Source organism: Xiphophorus couchianus, chromosome 14 (genome assembly GCF_001444195.1).
Source record: "Xiphophorus couchianus chromosome 14, X_couchianus-1.0, whole genome shotgun sequence".
Taxonomy (NCBI): domain Eukaryota; kingdom Metazoa; phylum Chordata; class Actinopteri; order Cyprinodontiformes; family Poeciliidae; genus Xiphophorus; species Xiphophorus couchianus.
Window position 1 is genome coordinate 12,451,214 of NC_040241.1, and position 21,957 is coordinate 12,473,170.

General features: G+C 39.7%; 1 protein-coding gene across 2 annotated transcripts; it reads right to left on the reverse strand.

Moving 5' to 3' along the window:
* Positions 1-6,119: 6,119 nt before the first annotated feature.
* tnk1 (tyrosine kinase, non-receptor, 1) lies at positions 6,120-18,750 on the reverse strand. Of its 2 annotated transcripts, XM_028038889.1 has the most exons (15): positions 18,662-18,750; positions 18,413-18,550; positions 15,653-15,833; positions 14,690-14,751; positions 14,411-14,587; positions 14,154-14,306; positions 13,786-14,063; positions 12,561-12,687; positions 12,250-12,396; positions 12,042-12,136; positions 10,503-10,715; positions 8,904-8,968; positions 7,543-8,012; positions 7,354-7,449; positions 6,120-6,678 (listed from the first exon to the last, which is right to left on the reverse strand). In XM_028038889.1, the coding sequence occupies exons 3-15, from the start codon at positions 15,813-15,815 to the stop codon at positions 6,502-6,504; spliced, it is 2,223 nt and encodes a 740-aa protein (XP_027894690.1). In that variant the 5' UTR covers positions 15,816-15,833; positions 18,413-18,550; positions 18,662-18,750; the 3' UTR covers positions 6,120-6,501. The 2 variants fall into 2 exon arrangements, with proteins under 2 accessions (XP_027894690.1, XP_027894689.1); XM_028038888.1 differs by having other exon boundaries at positions 18,413-18,732.
* Between the last annotated feature and the right edge of the window lie 3,207 nt (positions 18,751-21,957).

The window sequence follows — 21,957 nt, forward strand, 5'->3', positions numbered from 1 at the left end:
AGTATCCTTTCACTTTGAACGTAATTTGGCACAATAAAAATAAAAACTGACCTGATTAGATTGATTAAATGATATTTAAGCACACAACTTATGTTGAAGGTTTTATTTATGTGCCCCTCCAGAGTGTTTAGGGCCACATTAATGGCAATGGTGGGCTGGATTTGGCCCACAAGCCTTGAGTTTGGCACCTTTGGCCTGCCTCAAACACAGTTTGATTCTGATAATGTGTCGGATGAATGAGGATGTGACGTCAGCGCAGCAGGTGCAAAGAGCCCATTGGTACATTGATCTTGTAGCCAGAGAAACTATAATCTGTTTTGGATTCTTTAAAGTGGACTGCAAACATTTGTTTTTGTTTTATATTGGCAATAAAAATAAAGGTTTTAGGAGCAGAGCTAATGGTGCATTTGAAATCTATGAAGGCTATGTGTTCCTCTGTTTGATCAATTACTATTTAATAAGAGAGTTAGTTTTAGTTTCACTGAATCAATTAAAAGTAAGTCCTGTAGATTTAATATTTCTCTATCTTAATAAAGTTTTGTTCATTATTAAAAGAATGTTAAGATGTCCAGAATCAGCTGCAGCTTGTTTTTTTTAAATCTGCGCAAAGAATAATTAACATTCTTATCTAATATTTTAATTCTTATAATTCTACATAATTATTACTCAGATTTTTATAAACATCCTTTGGACCATGCAAAGCATTTTAGCTGTTTCTCTATAAGATCTATTTTCTATTTCCAGTTATTACATTTTTCCAAACTGCTATGAAAGCAAATTTGAACACAACGATCATTTTAATTTGATATTTGTTCAAATCATCTTTCCATTCTCTTACTTTGACTCACTTGCTCCTTGCCTTTCTCCTTATTTCTAAATCACCACATATGTCTACTTACCAAACTACTCAGTTTATTAATTCCTGCAAACCATGAGCTAGTAGTTTTCATCATTATTTTTCTTTCTATGAAACTTTAACTGTTTAAAGTTTCCTCATCCTTTTCCTTCTTAAAAAAACTTTCATATTCCCCTTTCTTGTGTTTCACATTCCTGTCTGTTACTTGTTTTCCTTTATGACTTTTGTTCCAGTTTTCAGATATTTTTTTATTTATTATATTCATCTACTTATTCCTGTATTTATTTATTTAGTTAGTGTTTCATTTAGTCATCTATTTATTTGCCAACACACTGTTATCACAATCTTCTGTTTCCTTGATTTCTTGGCTCTTTCTTTAGTTTTTAATTTTATCCTATAGTTCTAGTTCTATTTTAGTATTTAATTAACCTTTTAACCTGTACTTTACGATCCATTTATTCAGATATTTTCTATTTTATCAGGGTCCTGCCCTTCAACACACTCCCAATATTTTCACGGCTGTTAATCTTTTGATTTACATTTACTGTTGAAATATAAAGCAGTAATTCGTTCAATGGTTGTTAATGGCGAGTTTGCTATGCCGCCATCTGCTGTGTATTCTCCAGTACTGCAGTTATTTTGCTGCCATTCCGGACAATTTAAATGAATTCATTTATAAAAGAAATTAAACGAACACATATTGAAACACTTCTCTCCACTTCCTGCTATTTCTACCTATTTTAAACAATTTAGACCAGTTTGTCAACACCTAGGCTGTTCTAAAAACTGGTTTCTTTTTTATAGTGGGTAACAATTAAAAATACCAATTGTGGTAATCCTTTCTTGGACTCTTACGAGTGGAGGATTCTTGCCTCTGCATCCTCAATTGGTTTGCTCCTTCCAAACCCGCTACTTTAAATGAGATAAAATACCTAAAGGTGTTTATACCTCCAATCAACCGCACTTCAGTTACGGAGCGGAAGCGTCTTCACGCAGGACTCCGCCGCCCTGTTTTTTTACGGAATGAAACTTTTAAGACGGATTTAAGCGGCTGCTCGCTGGACTCCGCCATCAATGGTTGCATAAAGTTAAAGCCGTTTAGTTTCCGCTGTTAGAGCCCAGGATTCACAGCGTTTCTTACACAGGATTTCTTTTAACGCGAACGCCATCAACTCATTCACGCTTTTCTTTTAAAAGACAATTTACTCTCAGTTGTCTCTCCCCTTCCACGGAGTCCCGTCAAGCGTCAGATTCCAGCTGGTAAACCAAATACCAGTCCCGGAAAAGGATCTAAACTCATTCTGAAGAGTTTAGCCTTGCGCACAGTCCTTCTGGATTCGGTTTCACCCGCTGGATTCCTTCAGTATCTTGGGATCCGGCTTCGAAGGACCAAATTAATGTCAGGTTCATCTACCTAAGCATTCTCAAACTGAAAAAGAAGAGAGAGACAAGTGAGTTTTAGATTTACTAGCAAGGAGAACGGACAGCAGCGTGCTTTAGTTACAATCTACCCGCTCTAAAACAGCTCCTCCCAGAGACTTTCTTTTTATTTCCTTAGGGCGGTCCTAGTTACAGAGCCTATTCAGGGGTCTCAAACTCCAGTTCTCGAGGGCCGCAGTCCTGCAACTTTTAGATGTGCCTCTGCTGCACCACACCTGAACAGAATAATTAGGTCATTAAGGCTCTGGAGAACTGATCTACACAAGGAGGAGGTCATTAAGTCATTTCAATCCAGTGTTTTGTACCTGTGGCACATCTAAAAACTGCAGGACTGCGGCCCTCGAGGCCTGGAGTTTGAGACCCCTGGATTTGGTTATCTTGAGTTAATCACATAGCAGCTGCTTCTTCTGTTCTCTTGAGTCACAGGTGTGTTGCACCTGCAAGCTGCCGTAATGTAGAATGCAAAATTCAGAGTTCTTGTTTATTTCCTTCTGTAGAAACGGTGCAGGAACTGATGAACCCACAGAACAAGGAGTTGTCTTGTGCATCCGTGTCTCATGTACAGTTCCTCTGTTTCTGGTTCATAAACTTCGACCCTTAATCATCCGTCAGTCATCACTCTTGCTGCAGACCATCTGGTGTCAGCTTCCAGTTTGACCCGTTTAGATGTCTTCCTGCAAGCATCTCTCACTAGGCACAAATTCCAAAAGCAAACAAGAGTATTTATATTTGTAATTAATTTAAACGCATCACTATCCCACAAACATCCTGTTTCCAGCAACCCAAAATATCCTTTACTGTTAAAAAAAAGCCCAGGGTGGCACCCAATACGCCAACGTACTTGAACCGTACAAATGCATAAAAATTCTCCCTACTTTCTGACATACTGAAAGTTCCTCTTCCTGGATATGTACCCTGACTGGTTCTTCCCTTTGCTGGACATCTTTGCTTTTTTCCGCCAGTCTGGATTCGATCCTGTCATTTTTAATCTTCAGAGATACAATCTGTTTATTTAACTCTTCATTTTCTCTCTCTAGCCACTCGAGTTTTTCTGTTTTTGCTCTTAATTTGTCCGCTGCAATGTTTCTCTGTTTTTTCCGGTCCTCTTCCAGTTTATGTTTTATTCTCAATTTGGCTTCATTATCACATCTTAGTTGGCGTATACTTGCATTTTCTTCCTCCAGGTCCAGATTAATTTTTCTGATTTGTTTTTTGTAAAATGCATTTGATTTTAGAAGTAAGCTATTTTCCTCATGCCAGTCGTGTGTCTTGTCCGTTCTGTTTAGTCGCTCCAGTTTAATCTTCAGACTTTCTATGGTTTTCTGAAGCTCTTGGTTCTCCTCCTGCAGCTTGCTGCGGTTCTTCTGTAAATTGTTAATTTTTGCCAACAAAAAATGTTCTTCTTCCATCTTTGCTCTCTGGTTCAAACTGCAAATGAATTTCTCTGTGGAATCTGGGAATATAAAGGCAGCCGCCAGTGATGTCATAGACAGGATGAGTGACATCACTGTGACATCAAAGCCACAAGAAGTCTGTTGGGTGTGGGGGAGGGGGGATGTTTTTTTTAAAAACTTTATTCACAGACACACTGTACAACGACAGAGTGAAACATTTGTTCTGCCTCCAGAAAAAAAACAAATACAGATAAATATATTCAAGATGAAGAAAAAGCTACGGGGCTTCGGTTCCCAACTGTTCATTCAAAGCAGTACAGAGTTCAATTGTTTTAATAGCTATTTTCTGTCTTTGATAGTCTGGATATAAAACTCAAGTTCATTGTAAAATGCAGCAAAGCATGGCTTCCCCTACCTGGAACAATGAATATGATATTTAAATAGTGACAATAAAGGATTTATGAGAAACTCTGAACTGTTGAGCTCTTTGCACCTCAGCTTCCGCGTTCGGGGCAAAGCGGCTCAATCTTTTCCGATCTATTGAAAAAGGCTCTTTACACTGGGCGTCTGCAGGGCTTGTCCAAGGTAACAATTAATGATGTACATCGATCCGAAGCCCCGACAATAAGCTGGAGAAAAGTTTTAACATGTTCGCCTCGTTATACACAGATACGAAGGTGAGTTTTACTTTCTTTAAACTTTGTGGCTAACATTAGCTTTAGCTTATGCTAGACATTTGTCTTGTAAAAATGTGCTATTTAATTATCTAAACATTTTTCATCCATTCTAACGGACAATGTTTTTACCTTTTTTCAAGTATATTACCTGCGTTTATTGTCGTTAGTGTCAGAGACCAAGTAACGGTCTAGGGTACTATAATGTCTCCTCCAGTTCTCCCCGGTTCCTACGCCTACGGCTCTGACTGTAATCCTGGACCTGTGCTTCTGTCTGCTCTGTCCTCTCAACCCTCAGCCGATCACAGTACAGTCACAACGCTCATACTGCTGTTCCTTCCTGTTGAAAGGGAGTTGTTCTCTACCACAGTCGCCCCGTGCTTTAGATGTAGAAATTGTTGGTAAATCAACAATCAGATGGGCTTAATTTATATCCAGTAATCAGTTTATAACAGTGATGAACTAAAATTGTGACTGGATCTTAATCTAAGTATTTTTTGTTCAAATGAATTGAATTGATTTAAACTGAATTTAGACCAAACCAGACAAAAACTGGTTTGGATGAATTTGACCTGGTTGAATTATAAAGTGGACTAAGCTGACAGCAGTGCAGTAAATTCCCTGGTAGATGGCTTTGCTGACTTTATATTTGATAAAAACAAAGTGGACATGAACAGCAGATGGCGTTGCTGTCCAAATCCTCTCTGACTGTGGAATAAACATCCCACTGGACTTCAAGCACGGTCGATTCTGTGCCTCTACACTTTTCCTTTAGGTTCTGGGACCTTAGTTCCCAAATTAAAGTCAAAATGTATTTTCATCTATAAAGACAACTGGGCAACTTTATATCCCAAGTATGACGCTCATGATGTTGTCAGATTACTTTACGACTAAGAGTCTTCAGTCAGAGGCTTCATCAAGTTTGCTGTAATGCAGACTGCTACAAGAGATCCTTCCTAACAACCACTTGAAGAACCTTGAATAACATGATATTTAACCATATTTTACTTAATTTTAGGATCAATAATGTATTCTTGAATTCAAATTGAATTTAACTTTGTATGTTAAATTCAATTTAACATACAAAGTGGTTGTCTTTGTGGTTGTCTACACCTTCTGAATCTCTCCCAAATTCTTTATTGGGCTTCGTTTCATAATCCTGACAAAATTGTCCTAGACAGTTGTGCACATTGTCCTACCACACTTTCTTTCTTCCACTCAACTTTCCATTAACACGCTTGCATATAGAGCTTTGTGGCGTACCCTTCAACATTTTGTCAAGATAATAAAAATAACGTATTACATAAATCAAATATATAAATGAGTTTACTTTTTCTAACTCAAGTATTCAAATAAAACTTTTAGACAATCTTTTAATTTATTTAAACCCCTCCACATGCTGGCTTGCACGCCGAACCTCCCGGCAACTTGCAGGTGTTGGGGCGCAGAAAAAACTCCGGGGCCCAAAATAGAAAACGGAAGAGGGGGAAGGATAAAGATGTTGGAGAGACGAAGAAAAGCTTTTCAAAGTGGTTGAAAGACAGCAGGTAAGAAATGTCAGTGTATCAACAAGAGAGTTGTAAATATTCAGGTTAGCTTAAGCTAGCCTACAATGATGATGTTCGCATCCACCTCAAAAATATGTAGTTGCGCCCCTGGTCTAGGTGATCCTAAAGGCTGTTTACTGTGAGGAAAATAAAATATAGATTAAATAAAATATAGACTCTAATACCAGACTACAGTTTCAGTCGTGAGGTAGTTCAATTGTTGTTAAAATGCATTTATTATATGATTAATCAAAAAATACAAGGTTATTTAAGATAGAAATTGTAGAGACTGGTTCATTTTTATCTACATGGTTATTCAACAAAAGCATGTTTAAGACTACATTTACACATAAATTCATCCACATAAAAAAAACATGCTAAATAATGGCACAATGAGAGAGGGGAAACAGTAAAAACAGTATAAACAGTAGTCTCTGGTAAACCTTCATGTTTCTGCTTTGACAGGCTGAGTCCTGCTCCCATCGTAAAGCAGCTGGTTCGGGGAGCGCCTGGTGCCGCAGCGGGTCTCTGTGAAGCCAGGAGTTGCTGACAAAGTCCGGCTTCAGCCAGCCGGACATCTGCGAATCTCTTCAGACCCGTCTCTCTGCGCTAATCTGAGGCCGATCCCTCTCTCCGGCGCCGGGCCTGTCCTCCCGGTTCATCCGGAGGAGGTATCTGCTGGCGTGCTCCAGGTTCCACTGGTGTTTGTCCAGGATCTTCACACAGATTTCTATGGGGCAGAGGCTGAACGAGTGAAGCTGCTTGACCTGAGGAGACAGAAACAGAACTTAAACGTTCGGTTTCATGTTTTCATTTGGATTTTACGAGTGGGGTCGTTGAACGTCTGCATTAGCATTCAGTGGGTCATACTGACAGTTGCCCAGGGCGCCATTAAAAGTGCATTAGCAAACAAATATACAAATATAAATGTGATGCTAAATGCTAATCTCTATTAGCATTTAGTGAAATAAATGAGCATTTATTTAGCTAATAAATAAATTTAGCTAACAAATTGATTAGTTAAATAATACATTTAGCTAATAACTGTATTATTTATAAATTTATTACATAAATTTAAATATTGCTTTTTTTATTCAGCAATAAGAAAGCACCTCATGGATCTGTGATGCAGTCGGATCAAAGGCCAGCCTCGTTAAGGTAAATAATATTCTAAACTTTTAAATACCAGGAAGTTTTTAATAAAAAAATAAAAACATCTGGTGGCCTCTGCTAGAAAGCCTCTGAACACAAGATTTATTTCCCCCTGACGAAACTTACTCACATTAAAGGCTGGAATTTTACACATTGTTTAGTTTGAGATTAGGCTGATAATAATGTAAAGAAACAATATTTGTTTTATGTTAAGGCCTATTATACATGTTTGCCAGCACATTTGTACTGGACTGCATTCTTTGTGTGTGTGTGTCAGTTTCTAGTCCCACCTTGAGTTGTTGCTCAGCCCGGACTGGATTCCAGTCATTACTCTGAAGCGCACTTTGCACCTCTTCAGTGGTCACGCCGTGCACCGCCTCCATCACCTGAGCAGAGCCACAAACAGCTTTAACATCCAAGCACTGAGGTTTAACTCAGAAGAAAAAAACATTGCAACCAATCAGAAAGTTCTCTCTTACCTGAGCAACAAGACTCTCCTTTGTGTTTTGCAGATAAGGTGGTTTCTCTCTGTCCCTCTGTCTCTCCTTTTGGTCGTCATCCAGCTGCGGCGTTGAACGCGCCATCTGGGACATTTTAACCAGGTTGGAGTTTAGCATGCCCTGCTGAGGAGGAAATTGACCCGGGGGTTGTGTCTGCTGCGGCGGCGGGGACAGGACCATTTGTGAAGGCCAGAATGGGGGCACCGATGCCTGAGCAATGGGCTTCCTCTGGTTCCTCAGGTTCAGGCGTGTCAGGTCGGGCAGCGGTGGCCGGGGAGGGACATGAAGGTTGGCCTCACTCAAGCGCCGCGGATCCCTCTGCACCATCATGTTCTGGGCGATCATGGCGGGGGCCATGAGTCGGCCTTGTTGATCCACTCTGAAAGGCCCTGTGGTCTGAGGCCTGGGGCGACGGCCACCTAGGACCGACTCCAGGCTCTGAGACAAACCTGAGAGTACAGAGGCATGAATATTTAACAAACAGATTTTAGCTAGATAGATTAATTCAGAGGTTCCGAAAGTGTGGGGTGCGCCCCCTGGGTGGGGCGCAGTGGCATTGCAGGGGGGGCGCGGGAAGTAGTATGGATGAATGGAGAAAAAAAAAAAACAGTTACACAAAAGTGTTTCACTGTAAAGATGGTTTGTAGTGTGTTTTGTTGCAAACTGAAGTGTGAAATAAACTTCAGTGGAGTTTGAAAACAAAATATGTGTATATTTATATCTGGTTAAACAATGTGTGTGCCCAGTTGATTTGTTTTTCTTTTTTGGGGGGAATTTTATTGTAATCCATAAGGGGGCCCAGAAGAAAATCTTTGGGAACCACTGGTTTAATTGAAGTAAAGAATGGCAGTTTTTTCACAGAAGAAGCATTAAATATGGTAAATAGTCTGAATTTGAAAAGTGATTTTCCAGTCATACTGATCACTCAAAGCACTTTCCACTGGGTTCACATTTACATTTTAAATAAAAATGTAGCTCAGCTGCTATTGCAGAAAAACAACTTGTGAGAATTTCTAGCATAAAGTATGATGGCAAAAAAAGTTACTGAATTAAACCAACAGGGGGCAGAGTGGCATAATGAAAACTTTTCAAGTATATCGTTTCCTTTAAAACCAGCACATATGGAAAATATCAGAGTTTTAGCATTAAAACGTGTTTTACCAAAAACATCATGTTTTAAATAAACTCCTCTTTTTAAAAATGAATAAATTTATTTATTTATTTTTTCCTATATGGTGGAACAGTTTTCAGTAAACCACACTTTCGGGATCTGAAGAGTTGCTTCTTTTTTTCTGTAATGCAGCAGCGATTCCCAGCTCAGTTTATTTTTTAGCTCTTACCTGCCATTTTCTGCAAGTTGGTTGCCTCCTGCCCCCTGCCGGTTCCCATCCTCCGGTTGCTTTTGCTGCAGGCATGAAAACAATAAACATGTTAAACTGATAGTCAGTAGCCTCCTCCATTTTTATTAACCCTCTTGGTAGAGAAATGTAAAAAGCCTCAAAATAAACTCATAGTTGCCTGAATTTGCATAATATCACAGATGAAAATATAGAAAAACCAACCAGTGAGGGGGAAATAAATAGTAGGCTGGAAGAAAAACTGACTTTTATACTTCACCAATTATTAGCATTCCTGTTGTTAATATGCTTTATCATCCAATGAAACCCAAATATAAATCGCAGAAACCGCCAGGTTTCTATTAAAAGAGCTACAGGAATTTCAAAGAGTTCATGGCGACATTGTTCCCAGACTCAGACATCTTCAGCATATTTTTACTTAAGTAAAAGTAAAAAGTAGTCATCCAAAAAAAATTTTATTTGGCCAAAAGGTTAGCTAAGTATTAGCTAACTGGCCATTAATTATATCTGAAGTCCTAAAATGGTGTAATCAGACAGAAAAATAATAAAATGATGTGAAAATTTGGATATTTTAAAAACTAAAATAATAATAATAATAAAAAAAAGTAAATGAATTTCACAATAACACATTGAGTCAGATGACATTTTCTGAGCGACAGACTTTTCAGTTCGGTGCAGTAATCAATAAACATCACAAATACAACAAATAAAGTTTTGAACTATTGCAGACTCTTTAAAGAATCAATAAAAAGTATGGGTTTCACTTTTTGAAAGGATTCACACGAAATGCACCTGTCAAAGTTTCTAAATAACGATAAACTTAAAAAGTAAGATTTAAATGACAAAATGCTTCCATATGGTTTCACTATTTGTGTCATTATTTGGTGAACATGTGATTTTGTTGTGTAAGCCACAGAAGTAAAAGCAGAACTTATTTGAAGACTTTCTAGACATATTTACCCAGGGTGCCAATTAACATGACGTGTGCTGCATGTTGACTGGCAACAGGTCAAAGATCAGTGCATAGCTGAACTCAATAAAAGACAATAAACTCCCTGTCTGATGACACAAGGACATGAAAACATTGAAACGTTCCTAAAAACCAACAATTGTTCAGCGCTTTTGCGGGTTTTGTTTGAGAAATTAATAATTTTTTGCAAGCAGAAGCTGCAAAAACATTGAGAACACAAAACTTTGGCACCAGCCGATGCATTTTCTTTAGCACAAAGAAACAGCTGCAGTATGCATGTGACGGAAGTCCTCGCTTGTGTGTAAGAAAATAAGTCATTGTTGTTTGAGTCAAATGACGTTTTAGGTACAACTCGGTCCGGCCGGGCAACTACTGAGTCACTTTACAGCTGGGGAAGTTTCCCTTTTGTCTGTCAGCTGTGCTGATCGCAGTAGATGCTTGGCTCAACATGCAGCATGTTTCTAGATACTGTCATTTCAGCTGCGCTAGAATATGAGGGCGGTTACGAGGAAACAAACATTTCTCTCTAACTAGCGATTATAAGGAAGGACTTCATAGAAACAATAACGGAACTAAATATATCCAGTGTGAGAAGGAGGAGAATTACTGACTCTTCCGGCCCCTCAGGTGAGCCCCAGCTGCAGTCAGGGTGGACGTCTCCGTGCCCGAGGTGTTGCAGGCTGCCCTTCACTGGGTTGGAGATGATGGAGCCGCCAGAAGGTGGACTGGGCCCTGCAGTGATGGCGGGCACAGTCAGGCTGGCGGGAAACATGCCGATGAAGAGCGTCCTCTGATTCTGGCCACGCCATTCGCTCATTTCCAGCCTGCAAACACAGAGACAAGGAGGAAAACTGCTTAAAAAGAAAAAAGTGAACCTCAGTGATCAGCAGAGGAAAATAATGCGAGGGAACTTGCAGTGTCCGTTTTATATTTTTAGGTTTTAATTGGGTCTAAATCTTTTATTAAAAGTGACAGAATGCATCTTCATTTTAAATGTCTCAATCAGACAGGAGTGTAGTTCAAACTGTAAGTCTACTTACAAATTTTCTGTAAATACTTTTAAAAAATATACCTTTATTGCAACTGATTCAATGTAACTCAGCAAGTAGAAAGTCTTGAATTTATGAAAAAAACAATTTAGATCTTTCAAAAAACTAACGAAATTCAAACTTGTCGAGTAGGTCTGGATGAGAACGACAAAAACAAATGTGGGCTTTAATATAATATTGTCTAAAAATCTAAATTTATGGAAAATGAGAGGCTTTTATTCTGGTTTCTGTTCAGACATCGACCTTCAGTTCTTGAGGTTTTGTGCAGCTCTTTGATGGTTTTACTGACAAACTCACACTCAGTCAGAAACAACTAGAAGTCCATTCAGCTGCTTTTTACCTTCTACACCTCTTGACTTATGTGCATCAAACTGGACTTCTGCTGCTTTAACCGGGTTTAGTTTTAGAGGTTTCCAGAGAGAATCAAGCTAACTTAGATCCCTCCTTACTGTTTTCACAGTTATCTTAATTTGACTGCATCCAATGATTCATAAGTCCACTAGCGTCTCTCCTGGTTTTTAAACTAACAGTTTTTTTCCCTCCTTTGATCTAAGTGATGTTTTATATATAGTTTTTTTTAATACGTTTTTTGTATGAACTTAAACCTGATACTGCTGTTACATCTTAATTTCCCCTTTGCAAAACAATAACTATCCAGTTACTATTCTACTGTTCTATAAATAAGCTGAGATAAAACTAAATTACAGTTTTTATAGTAACGTACACTAGTGAAGTATAATTGAACACATGGGTTACATAGCCAGATTGGTCTTATATATACTTAAAATGAGTTTATTAAACATTGCAAATGAAGAAGAAAAAAGACGATGGCAAACAAAAGACCAATAAAAACAAAGAAAGTGAATACTACAGATCCATCATGGCATATAAAAGCTCTGCAGAAGAGACGCAGTGAAGCTGCTCGACTTGTTCAACACACAAAGCTGAATGCATTTGAGGAGTCTGAGATTACCGCTGTTTGAAGTGGAATGCACTTCAGAGAGAAAGCTAAATCAAATCCTCCGTTTTAAACAACAAAGGCTGATTGTGTCAAGGTTTTTTTTCTTTCTCTAATCCCACTCTTCCCTCTTTCTCACTCACCCATGGTCTATGACCGTCACAGTGTCGTTTGGAGCGAGAAGAAGTTTTCTAGGCTCTGAAAATTCTCTTGTTGCTTGGAACTGTGCCGGCTTAGCCTGGAAGCGAAGAAAACATTAGACGTGATGTTCGCGTGTAACCAAAGCAGCATTTCAAGATGCCGACTGGGTTGTCTGGTGGAAAGAGATGAGATTTCATCACTGAGACCGACCTCTGCCAGCATTGCAATGAGATCGGCAAAGTTGGGCCTGTCGACGGGGTTGAGGGCCCAACACTTCCTCATGACGACGTACAGCTCCTGAGGACAATCTGGCGGCTTCTCCAGCCGCTCACCTTCCTGCTCCACACGCAACAGTATCTGGACCAAAGAGAGTTAGTCTGCTGTGACACCACAACACTGAGTCAGAGATGTGACAAACGGCGCGTAAAGGGCGGAGGCGCATTCCAAACGTGTCAGCGAATACGTTAGCTGGCTCTACAAAAACATCAAAACAACACTTGGATGGTGCTGCAAGCCTGTACCTGTCTTCCTGAGAGACCAAACCAGGGCTCATCACAGTAGGTGAACATTTCCCACATGGTGACACCAAACATCCAGACGTCAGAGGCATGGGAAAAGGAGCCGATTCGGAGACTTTCAGGGGCACACCTAGAGAAAGGGTTGCTGCTGTCATTACACACACAGTGACTGATTTTAAACGTCTGTTTCTGTTGATTTAGCAGGTTGTGGCTTACAGCTGGAGAAAATCCTGATTGACTGCCTTATAGCAATTTACGTCCAAAGTCAGCGCATTAAAAACGATAGTATGTACTGTTTGTTTGCTAGTTTATTTGGATTTGCATTAGCCCTCGCCGTAACCATGGCTACGCTTCCTGTCCAGGTTGTTGGCGTTGTTGAGTCTGAAGTCTCCCGTAGATTCTCTGTGTTCTCCAGGTCAGTTTGCTGATTTGTATTTTTATATAAAAGACATGTTGGTGCCTTTAACAGTGTGAGCAGATACCCAGCCCTGCTGGAAAATGAAATCAGGACCTCTAAAGTCAGCTAATACGCCAGCGACTGTGAAAACGTCACACTAAGTAGCTTGGAGTTTGTTCCTCTCCGCTCTTTCAACTCTTAAATAGACTTTGCTTTGTAATTAGGGCTGGGCAATAAATCAATAACGATACGTATCGCAATGAACGCACGATCAATATCAACAGATAATATGTCTGATAACTTCTCTGAGCTCCAATCAAGGAACCGCACAGCATTCTGGGAGATGCAGGCAGAGGAAAGGCTTTAGCGGCTCAACCTTTCACGTCCAGCCAAGCAAGGTTGGTGGCATCAACGAACTCGGTCACTGTTTGGTTACCTAGCAACAACTCCCTCACTCTTTGGTTACTTAGCAACAACCTGTTGCGCAACATGCGTGACAGAAGTTTAAGGCTTCACCGTTGCGCCTCTTAACTGCTTAAAAATAAAAAGAACTGAAAGGAGAAAATGAGTGGAGCAGCACGAGAGGAAAACGTGAATAAAACAGGAAATGTCATGTCAATAGTTTGGCTGTATTTCAGATGTTTAAAACAAACTAATGAATAATTATTGATATTGACTGATAAGAATATTGTCCAGTCCTATTTGTAATATTCTGAAGGTTGCAATAATGCCGGTTGCTTATATACTTTATAAACAGATGATTTTTCTTCCACTCAACTTTCCTCTATGAAAGCTTACGACACCAAAAGTCAAAGTGTCCAGTCGACTAACCACGCAAACGGGATCCTCCTGTGTGCTCCCATGATGTAATGGTCCGTCTCCTGACTCAAGCCCCGCATCAGACCGAAGTCTCCGATCTTCACCACCTCCTTGGAGGACAGCAGCACATTTCTGGCAGCCAAGTCCCTGTGGATGAATCTCCGGCTCTCCAGGTAGTCCATACCTGCCGCAATCTGGGTGGCAAAGAGCCAGAGGCGCAGCAGCGGGTACTCGAACTGCCGCGCCCGCAGGGTGTCGTACAATGAGCCCAGAACGGCCAGCTCTGTTACCTATGCAGGGAAAAACGAAAAACAGGGAGGTGTGCATCGCCGCGCTGGGAAACATTTCGGAATTTTCCGAAATGTGAAATATCAGTTCACCATCTTGAGGGGCTGCGTGAGGACAACGCCATAGAGTCGGATGATGTAGGGGTGGTCCAGGGACTGCATGGTGGAGACTTCCTGCAGGAAGTCTGCGAGTGTGTCGGCCTGCGTGGACCTGCTGCTCCTCAGTGATTTGACAGCCACAGGGAGCTGAGGATTCATAAAAATACACACACACACAGGTCACACACAACATCACGCTACCCACTAACGTTCACACCGGCGACAATCAGATCTCCTGTGTGGTCTCTTACCACTCTGCCTGTCTGTGTGTGCCACTCTCCCCTCTTCACCACCCCAAAGGACCCCGAGCCCAACTTCTCCCCGAGAATCAGCTCACTGTCCTGGATCAGACGAGGCGCGGTCCTCTCCTGTGGCTGAACTGGGCCGGCTGGGCCGGACTGTTCCCCTCCGTCTCGTTTGTTGAGCATCTGTGTGAATCAACGCACTCATTAGAAACTCCCCACCGCAGTTCAAACGTGAGCATCGCTTTGAAGTAATAATAAAAAAAAAGTTCAGCAAAGATTGCTAACATTTCTTCGTAAGCGCGCAGCTGTCTTGTAGCGTTTCAGGGCTTCCCATAATCGTCGTTGTGCTGCAAAACAAAAAAGATAAGGCGGTCAGTGTTGCTAGGTGTGTGATTGCAGTTCTCTTCATCTTTGACTCTTTTAACTTCCCGAGCTCGGTATTTTTGGAGCAGGGACAACGAGTTCTGGGGATCACAGTGGTACGCATGTGTCTTTATGTTGGTCTGCAACATAAAGACGTGTAACGTTTCACTGCTTTATTTATGAGGATAAAAACCTCATAAATATTGACATACACACACAAACAAGTGGGCGAATAACTCTTCATCGATAACAGTATGAGATTCATGTTTTATGACATTGAACTAAAATTTAAAACAAGATACATAACATGATCCATGTATATGTATTTCAAAAAGATAAGAGGCAATTGTTAACACTGTTGCAACAATAATTTGATGTCATGATAATTAGCAGGGAGGTTCTGATCTTATTTCAGGTATCAAATCAGGGCCTTTAAAAAAAAATCTGTGTATTTATTTTTTTGAAGGTGTGCTCCCTGTTAGCCCTGAGCTACTGCTAATTTAATTGATATAAAAAATTAACACGACGCATAATATTTTTCAAGCAACATGCTTTGCACTAAACATGTTGTTGCAGCATTAAATATAAATGTACAACTTTTTGAAGTTTTACAGTGTTTTATGGATGATATGAACTCAGCTACATCAGAAAATACATCGTTTGCCCCACACAATGCCAAAGTAGCCATTGGAGCATCATTTAAATAAATACTGTACTGGTCAAACACTTCATGTGACAAACAAATATTAGGGTATTCAAAATGTACTTTAGTACAATGAGTGTTTCAAACTCTCGTTTCTACAGGTTCTCGAGCAAAAGAGGACATTTGCTAGTCGTACTTAAAGACCACAAGTTTCCACCCAGCGTGAAAACTGAAAGCCCCACCTGGCTTGCTGATTCCGATGTGCTCCAGGTCGGACTCCTTGACATAGTTGAAGTGCTCCACGCGGGTAATGTTGAGGCCGTCTCGGACGCGGACGTAGAACTTCTCCAGCTGGACTTCGGCCAGCAGCTGGTGCAGCCACTGAGTGTCCTGGTCCATCAGCATGACCTGGCCCAGACAAGCCTGTAGGCAGGAAGACAGAGGCGTGTAAAAACTCTCAAACATTCACAGTTCCGGTCATGCGGTTTCTTCCACTGAATCATCTGCGTCACGGCCAAAATCGACCGATTAGAAACCGCGTTTTGTGTCAGCGATTCTCCTCGAAAATCGACCCTGTTTGATTAAACTTCCCTCGAGGTTTCGCTTCGTAAAGTTGCCGGGGAAACCTAACAAAGCGTTCTTGAGGTGGGGGAGTATTTCTCAGCTTCAGTCTGAGTACAAAGTCCGAACGGTTTGTCTGGAAGCATAAGAGCGTAACGCTGCACCCTAATAAATCTGAACATTGATTAAACATTAATTTATTGAATTAATTCAAATGGTTTTTTTTCCTGTTAATTCTGGTTATTCTGCCTTACAGCTGAAGAAAATGTGAAATTCTGATACTTGTAAAGTTTTAATATTACATAAAAACAATTAAAGCAAATTTTTCTAAATGTTGGCTTAATGAAAAGTCTGTCCACTGTGTACGATCAGCACTTGGTAAAGGCTCCCTGTGCATGAATTACTGCATCAATGCGGCGCAGAATGGAAGCGGTTGTCATTGTTGGTTCTGTCGTCTCTCATCTTCCTCTTGACAGTACCTCAGAGATTCTTTATGGGGTTCGGGTCAGTTTTGTGGGCCATCAGTCCCAGAAACGCCACGGTCATTAAACCAGATGTTGATACTTTTGCTGTGTTGCTGCTGTGTTGTCTTGATGGCCAACACAGCATCACAAATCCCCACTGGCTGTGGAAACTGCACAAAGAACCTCACACAACTATTTACTTTAATCCAAAACGACGATTTTAAGCCACTCAATAACAGCCAAGCACCTTTTCCCCTTTTGCCAAAGACGCTTCTGATGTTTCCTCCGGTCCGGCAGCAGAGAAAACCACGTCGCCCATGTTGTGAATATTTCTGTCTGTGGTGTTTTTCAAAGCACCGACTGCAGCCACAGCCCACACCCTGCCAATATTATGTGCTTTGATACAGCGCTTTGCGGACAGCCAGCTTCTTCAGCAAAAACTTTCTGTTTTGCGCTCTTTGTGTAGGGCGTCACTGACTGCCTGGAGAACACTGAAGCCAGCAGCCGTCTCCATCATTGTGCAGGCTATTATGTAACATTCCTTTATAATTATCATAAGTTGTTGGTCTTACGTAATTTCTGAATTTATTACGATGAACAAAAATGTAGGTATTCGTCATAGGTAACATTAATGCAGGTTTGGAGTATCCATGTGTGTAATTACGTTATACGAGTTTCTCTTTTTGAATTCAGTGATAGACTTTTTCCAAATAAACTAAAGGAAAAACAGATAAAAGATGTTTATGCTGAACACAAAAACATTTTCTTTCCTTTTTGTAATATTTAAATTCATTTGAACCTCAGCGTCATCAACACTCCTGCAGCCTGGTGGAAAACTAGGAGGTGGAAATGTCGGCCTGTCTGTGGCTCAGACCCACCAGTTTGACCGGATCCTGCATAGATTGCATCTATTTAACACCCTGAAGTAACACAGAGTGTTGAAAGGGCACAAAGAGGACAGAGCGACTTGATATTAACCCATGATGTAGGTGGTCTATGCTTCATTTCTGGTTTCATCTTAGCCACTGTAAATATTGATAAGCAGGAGGTTGAAGTGACGTTGTGTAAGCCTCCCAGTTTTGGAGTTACTGAATGCCGCCTTCTTATCTGCAGGTTTCAGTCAGCGAGCTTCAGCTTTAACTCTCACTGGGGAAAAAAAAAATAAAAAAATCTCTGCAGCAGGCAAGGCTGACTGTCAAGGCTGCTCAAAATGAACAATACAAGTGCAGAAACCCACAAGCTGAGACTTGTGCTCAATTTCACGGGAGCACTCCCAAACTTAATTAGTCTGCAAACACTGAAGAAGGGAAATCAGTTCCAGCGTTTAAATTCCTGTTAAAAACATTAAAAAAAAAGATGCACCCTGCTCAACGGAGAGGTTTGTGATCATCACTCTTTTTGTGTGCAGAGGGTTGAATGTTTAACCTGTTCAGCTACTGAACACCCTCACTACCTCATGGTATGTGTGACCATGAGCTCAGTTATTTACTTCCTGACTCAAATGTAGCTTAAAAAAAAAAAAAATCTACCTAAAGAACCTGTTAATGACACAGGTTATGTGATCTTGACCAATCAAGTGAGGTACATCCGACTAAATCATTTGTTTATTTCGCTGATCCACCTGAAGATTAACCCACATAGAGAGGCTTGACTCATGCATGACATTATTTCATTCCATAATTTAGGCCAATGTTAGACAGCTAGCAATCTAATTCTCAGGCCTAAAACAGCAAATGAGACAAATAAATAAAATAAAAATATAAATAAAGAAGGATAAATACATATAAGAATGTACACCTTTCAAAAGGCAGACACTGACATGTCATTTGATAAACGTTAAAGCGATAAAGAACAGCCAACCTGCTACTCCATCCAATGCACTTTACGAATTATTCATTTAAAGTTGTGCCTATTCCAATACCGCCATTGTTTATGCTAAAACACGAACGTTGCGTTATACTTATTGGGTTTCCTTACCGTTGAAAAATAAATAACAATAATGAAAAAATGTTCAGTCTCCCCCACTCGACGGCTCTGCCTTCAACCACACACGAACAGAAACAGGTGAATCATGTCGGAATCGAAACCTCCAACAGGCTCCACTGAAGACTCGATCTGGGAAAAATAAAATAAAAAAAGAAAAATCCCGATCCAAATCCTGGTCGAGCACGAAATGTCTTTACAACATTTCACCGTGCGAAAGCTCCAGCATAAGACTGCTCCTACCGAGGAGGTATATCGATACAGTCCTTGGGTTTTATGGGTTTCCTTCCGAACTGTAAGAGGCACAGAGTGTACCTGTGATCTACCTGCGTGTTTCCAGGGACTTGCTCCGCCCCTCCTCGGTTTCTCACCTGGCCACGCCCCTTCCCGAGTGTTCTCACCTGAGCCATAGGAGGAATCATCGTAGCACCGCGTCAAATGTAAACAAACGATTTTAAAGGAAACCGTTTTAATGAATGCAGCCCGTTCAACTTTTATTGCACTGAATACTTTTATTTAATTACTATTAAATCTAATTAAATCAAATTAATTGTAATTCATTTTAAACATATTGTAAATGTGTTTACAATATGTAGCAGCTAAACATATTTAGCTGCTATGTTTGCAATAGCAGCTGGATGTTGCTGCTATTAGTTTATTTTTAATTTGCCTCTGGGATTTATCCTCTCTTAGAAGGTTACAGTTTTGTCAAAGTTTGTGTTTCAGTAAGTTTGCACCTTATAAGGATAATTTAGTGTACTGTTACAAGTTTAATATCTAGCTGTAAGAAAACAACTATACATTTCTTTCCAATGATCGTTTTATCTGTTAGCAAATAAAACAGTACTATCTAATATTAGCTAGTTGACCAGAAAACACAATTTTTTACAATTTTTAATTAGGTGGAGCAAAGTAATTTTAGACAGTATAACTCATTCAGCTACTAAGCTGATTTTCCAACAAATTGCATGTTAATTGACCTATTTGTCTTATTATTATTATGATTAGTATTTTTTCTCTTTTTACTTTTCTGTCTGTTCAAAATAAATAAATAAAATAAGCAGCTAGGTCACTTTAGTTAGTTACTTTTTTCATTAGTTAGTTGTAACTTACTTAGCTTTAATTTCAGTTAGTAATGATGTATAAAGCCTTTGTTCGTTGGTTAGTCACACATGTTAGTAACATGTGACTAACAAAGGTTTTCTTGTTAATGACCCTGTGTAGTTAACCTTGGATATTGAATTAGTTAATGGTTAGGCTACTTAACAATGAAAAAATAGATGGACTATTTTTTCAAATCTCACCATCAAAGTCAGTGAGATTTAATGATCTCACTGACCTTAAGATCAACAAGTCAGTGATCTTTAATTTACTGAACAAGTTTTTCTACTTTAGATTCTCTAGAAACTAGTTTGTGACATAGCAAATTGTTCCGGTAAACAAAAACCTTTCTTAGCCATCGTAGGTTGATCTAATTTGGTCTTTTCTCTCTCTTCACACACAGTAATGTTGTGCCAGGGACTTTTGGATTGCTGCTAACAATTAAAAATAATGTACTAGCAAATGTTTGTTCCTTTTAGTCCATTTATAACGTATCGCCTTGGGTAATTTTCTTTTACAGTTTAAAGGAATATTCCCATATAGCAACAAAACTTTTCTTCACTGTTCAGGTATTTGTAATGAAGCACGTGAAAACAATAGTGAAGCCAGAGAAACATTCACAAAGCCTAACGCTGAACACAACTCCACTTCACAGTGTTCAGACTGTCATCTTCAGCAATAGGTTAAAAAAAAGATGATTGTGATAAAAAAAAATCTCTTTCAAATGAGTTTCTTGGCCATAAGAATCTGAGCTTTTCTTGTTTGCATCCGGTTTACAGACTATTATTGTGTTTGTATTGTATTGTGATGTGTCTAAAAATGTGTTGGTATTTTTAGACACATCATCAAACTTGTTTTATCTGTCGCCTGACTTACCTTATTATTACATTTAAATCTGACTCATTTTGGAAGTTTACTATTGCAATAGCTGCTTATTCTTTGTTTAATTAGACTGAGACAAAGAGAAAAATTGTCAACAGCAACAAGTCAAAGAGTCGCATGCAAATAGTTTTCAGCCTAGCTCTCTTTCTGACATACCTGCTGTCTGTTGCCAAACAAGTTTAGCAGGATTTTATTTATGCACAGGCAGCAGAAACTTCCTGGTAAAGTGTCTCTCCAACACAACTCCCTGCTCTTCGACTGAAATCCCTAAAAAACACAAACAACTTCAGTGGAGCTGCAGTCCAAACAGGAGTGGCCTCAATGGTCCGTTTTCACTACGGTCATGCATTTTAGAAGCAACCAAATGAGCTGCAGAGTCAATACGACAAATGAACATGACCGTGTGAAATTATAAATATGGTAAAAATGAAACCTATTTTTTTTAAAAAAAACGGCTAACAAAACATGTAAGCTTCAGAATTTGACATATGTTCAGAATAAAAACGCCTGTGGTGCATTTGAAAGTGCGTGTAGCTCAGAGGAGAGCGTGGAATCGTGTTTGAACTCTTTTGTCTTGCAGAGTCAGCTCAGAGTGAATGAAACTCCGAGTTTCATGAGTGATACAAGGAGAAACCAGCTCAGGAAATATTTCTAGAAGGTTATTGCTGTTCCAAAGGAACATGAAACCTCCCTGAAGCACACAGCCAAGAAAAAGAAAGAGAAGAACAAAATCCGCCTCCAGGATGGGCTGTGGTCCCACTGGGAGAACGACATTATCAGGATCTGTAATCGGTAGTGAAAACACACCGAAACAGTAATAAGATAGTCCATGAAGATACAGAGAAAGTGTTAGTCAAGTTTTAAAGAGAAATGTTTGCCTCTCAAGCAATAAAATGTATAATAGCAAATGTTTAAGTCCTGTATTACACAAATCCACACAGGTGTCTGTATGCTGTTTTAAACCAGGACAAGTAGATTCATGCACTCAGTACTTACTTTAAGTACAGCTCAGTTTGCCTACAGGTGAAGAAATTAATTTGTAAATATGAAAGGACATAAGGAAAACATAATTTAAAATCAATTAAAAAAAAACGGAGTTCATTAGATGAAGCACTATGACCAGAAATATGACATGACATGTTTAAAATAATTGCTACCCTATTCAAACTGTGCTTAACCATACTTTATTATTTCTATTTTCCTCAGCCACACTTATACCTGATTACTCTCAGATATGTGCTATCAGCACATGGCTTGCGTAGAACCTGACTGCCAACAGGAAGCAGGCCGTTAGACATCTCAAAGTAAAACTTCAGGCTAGAATGTAAAGTAATTCAAGAAGGAATGAGAAACAAACTCACTGACGCCTATCAGCCTGCGAAGGGTTGCAAAACCATTTTGAAGTCTCTGTGACTCCAGTGAACCCCAGTGTGAGCCATAATCCACAAAAATGAAAACATGAATCAGTGATTAACCTTCCCAAGAGTGGACGGCCAACGGAGGACCAGAGGAGAAACAAAACACTTTTAGGAGTACTTTTACCGCACGGTACTTTT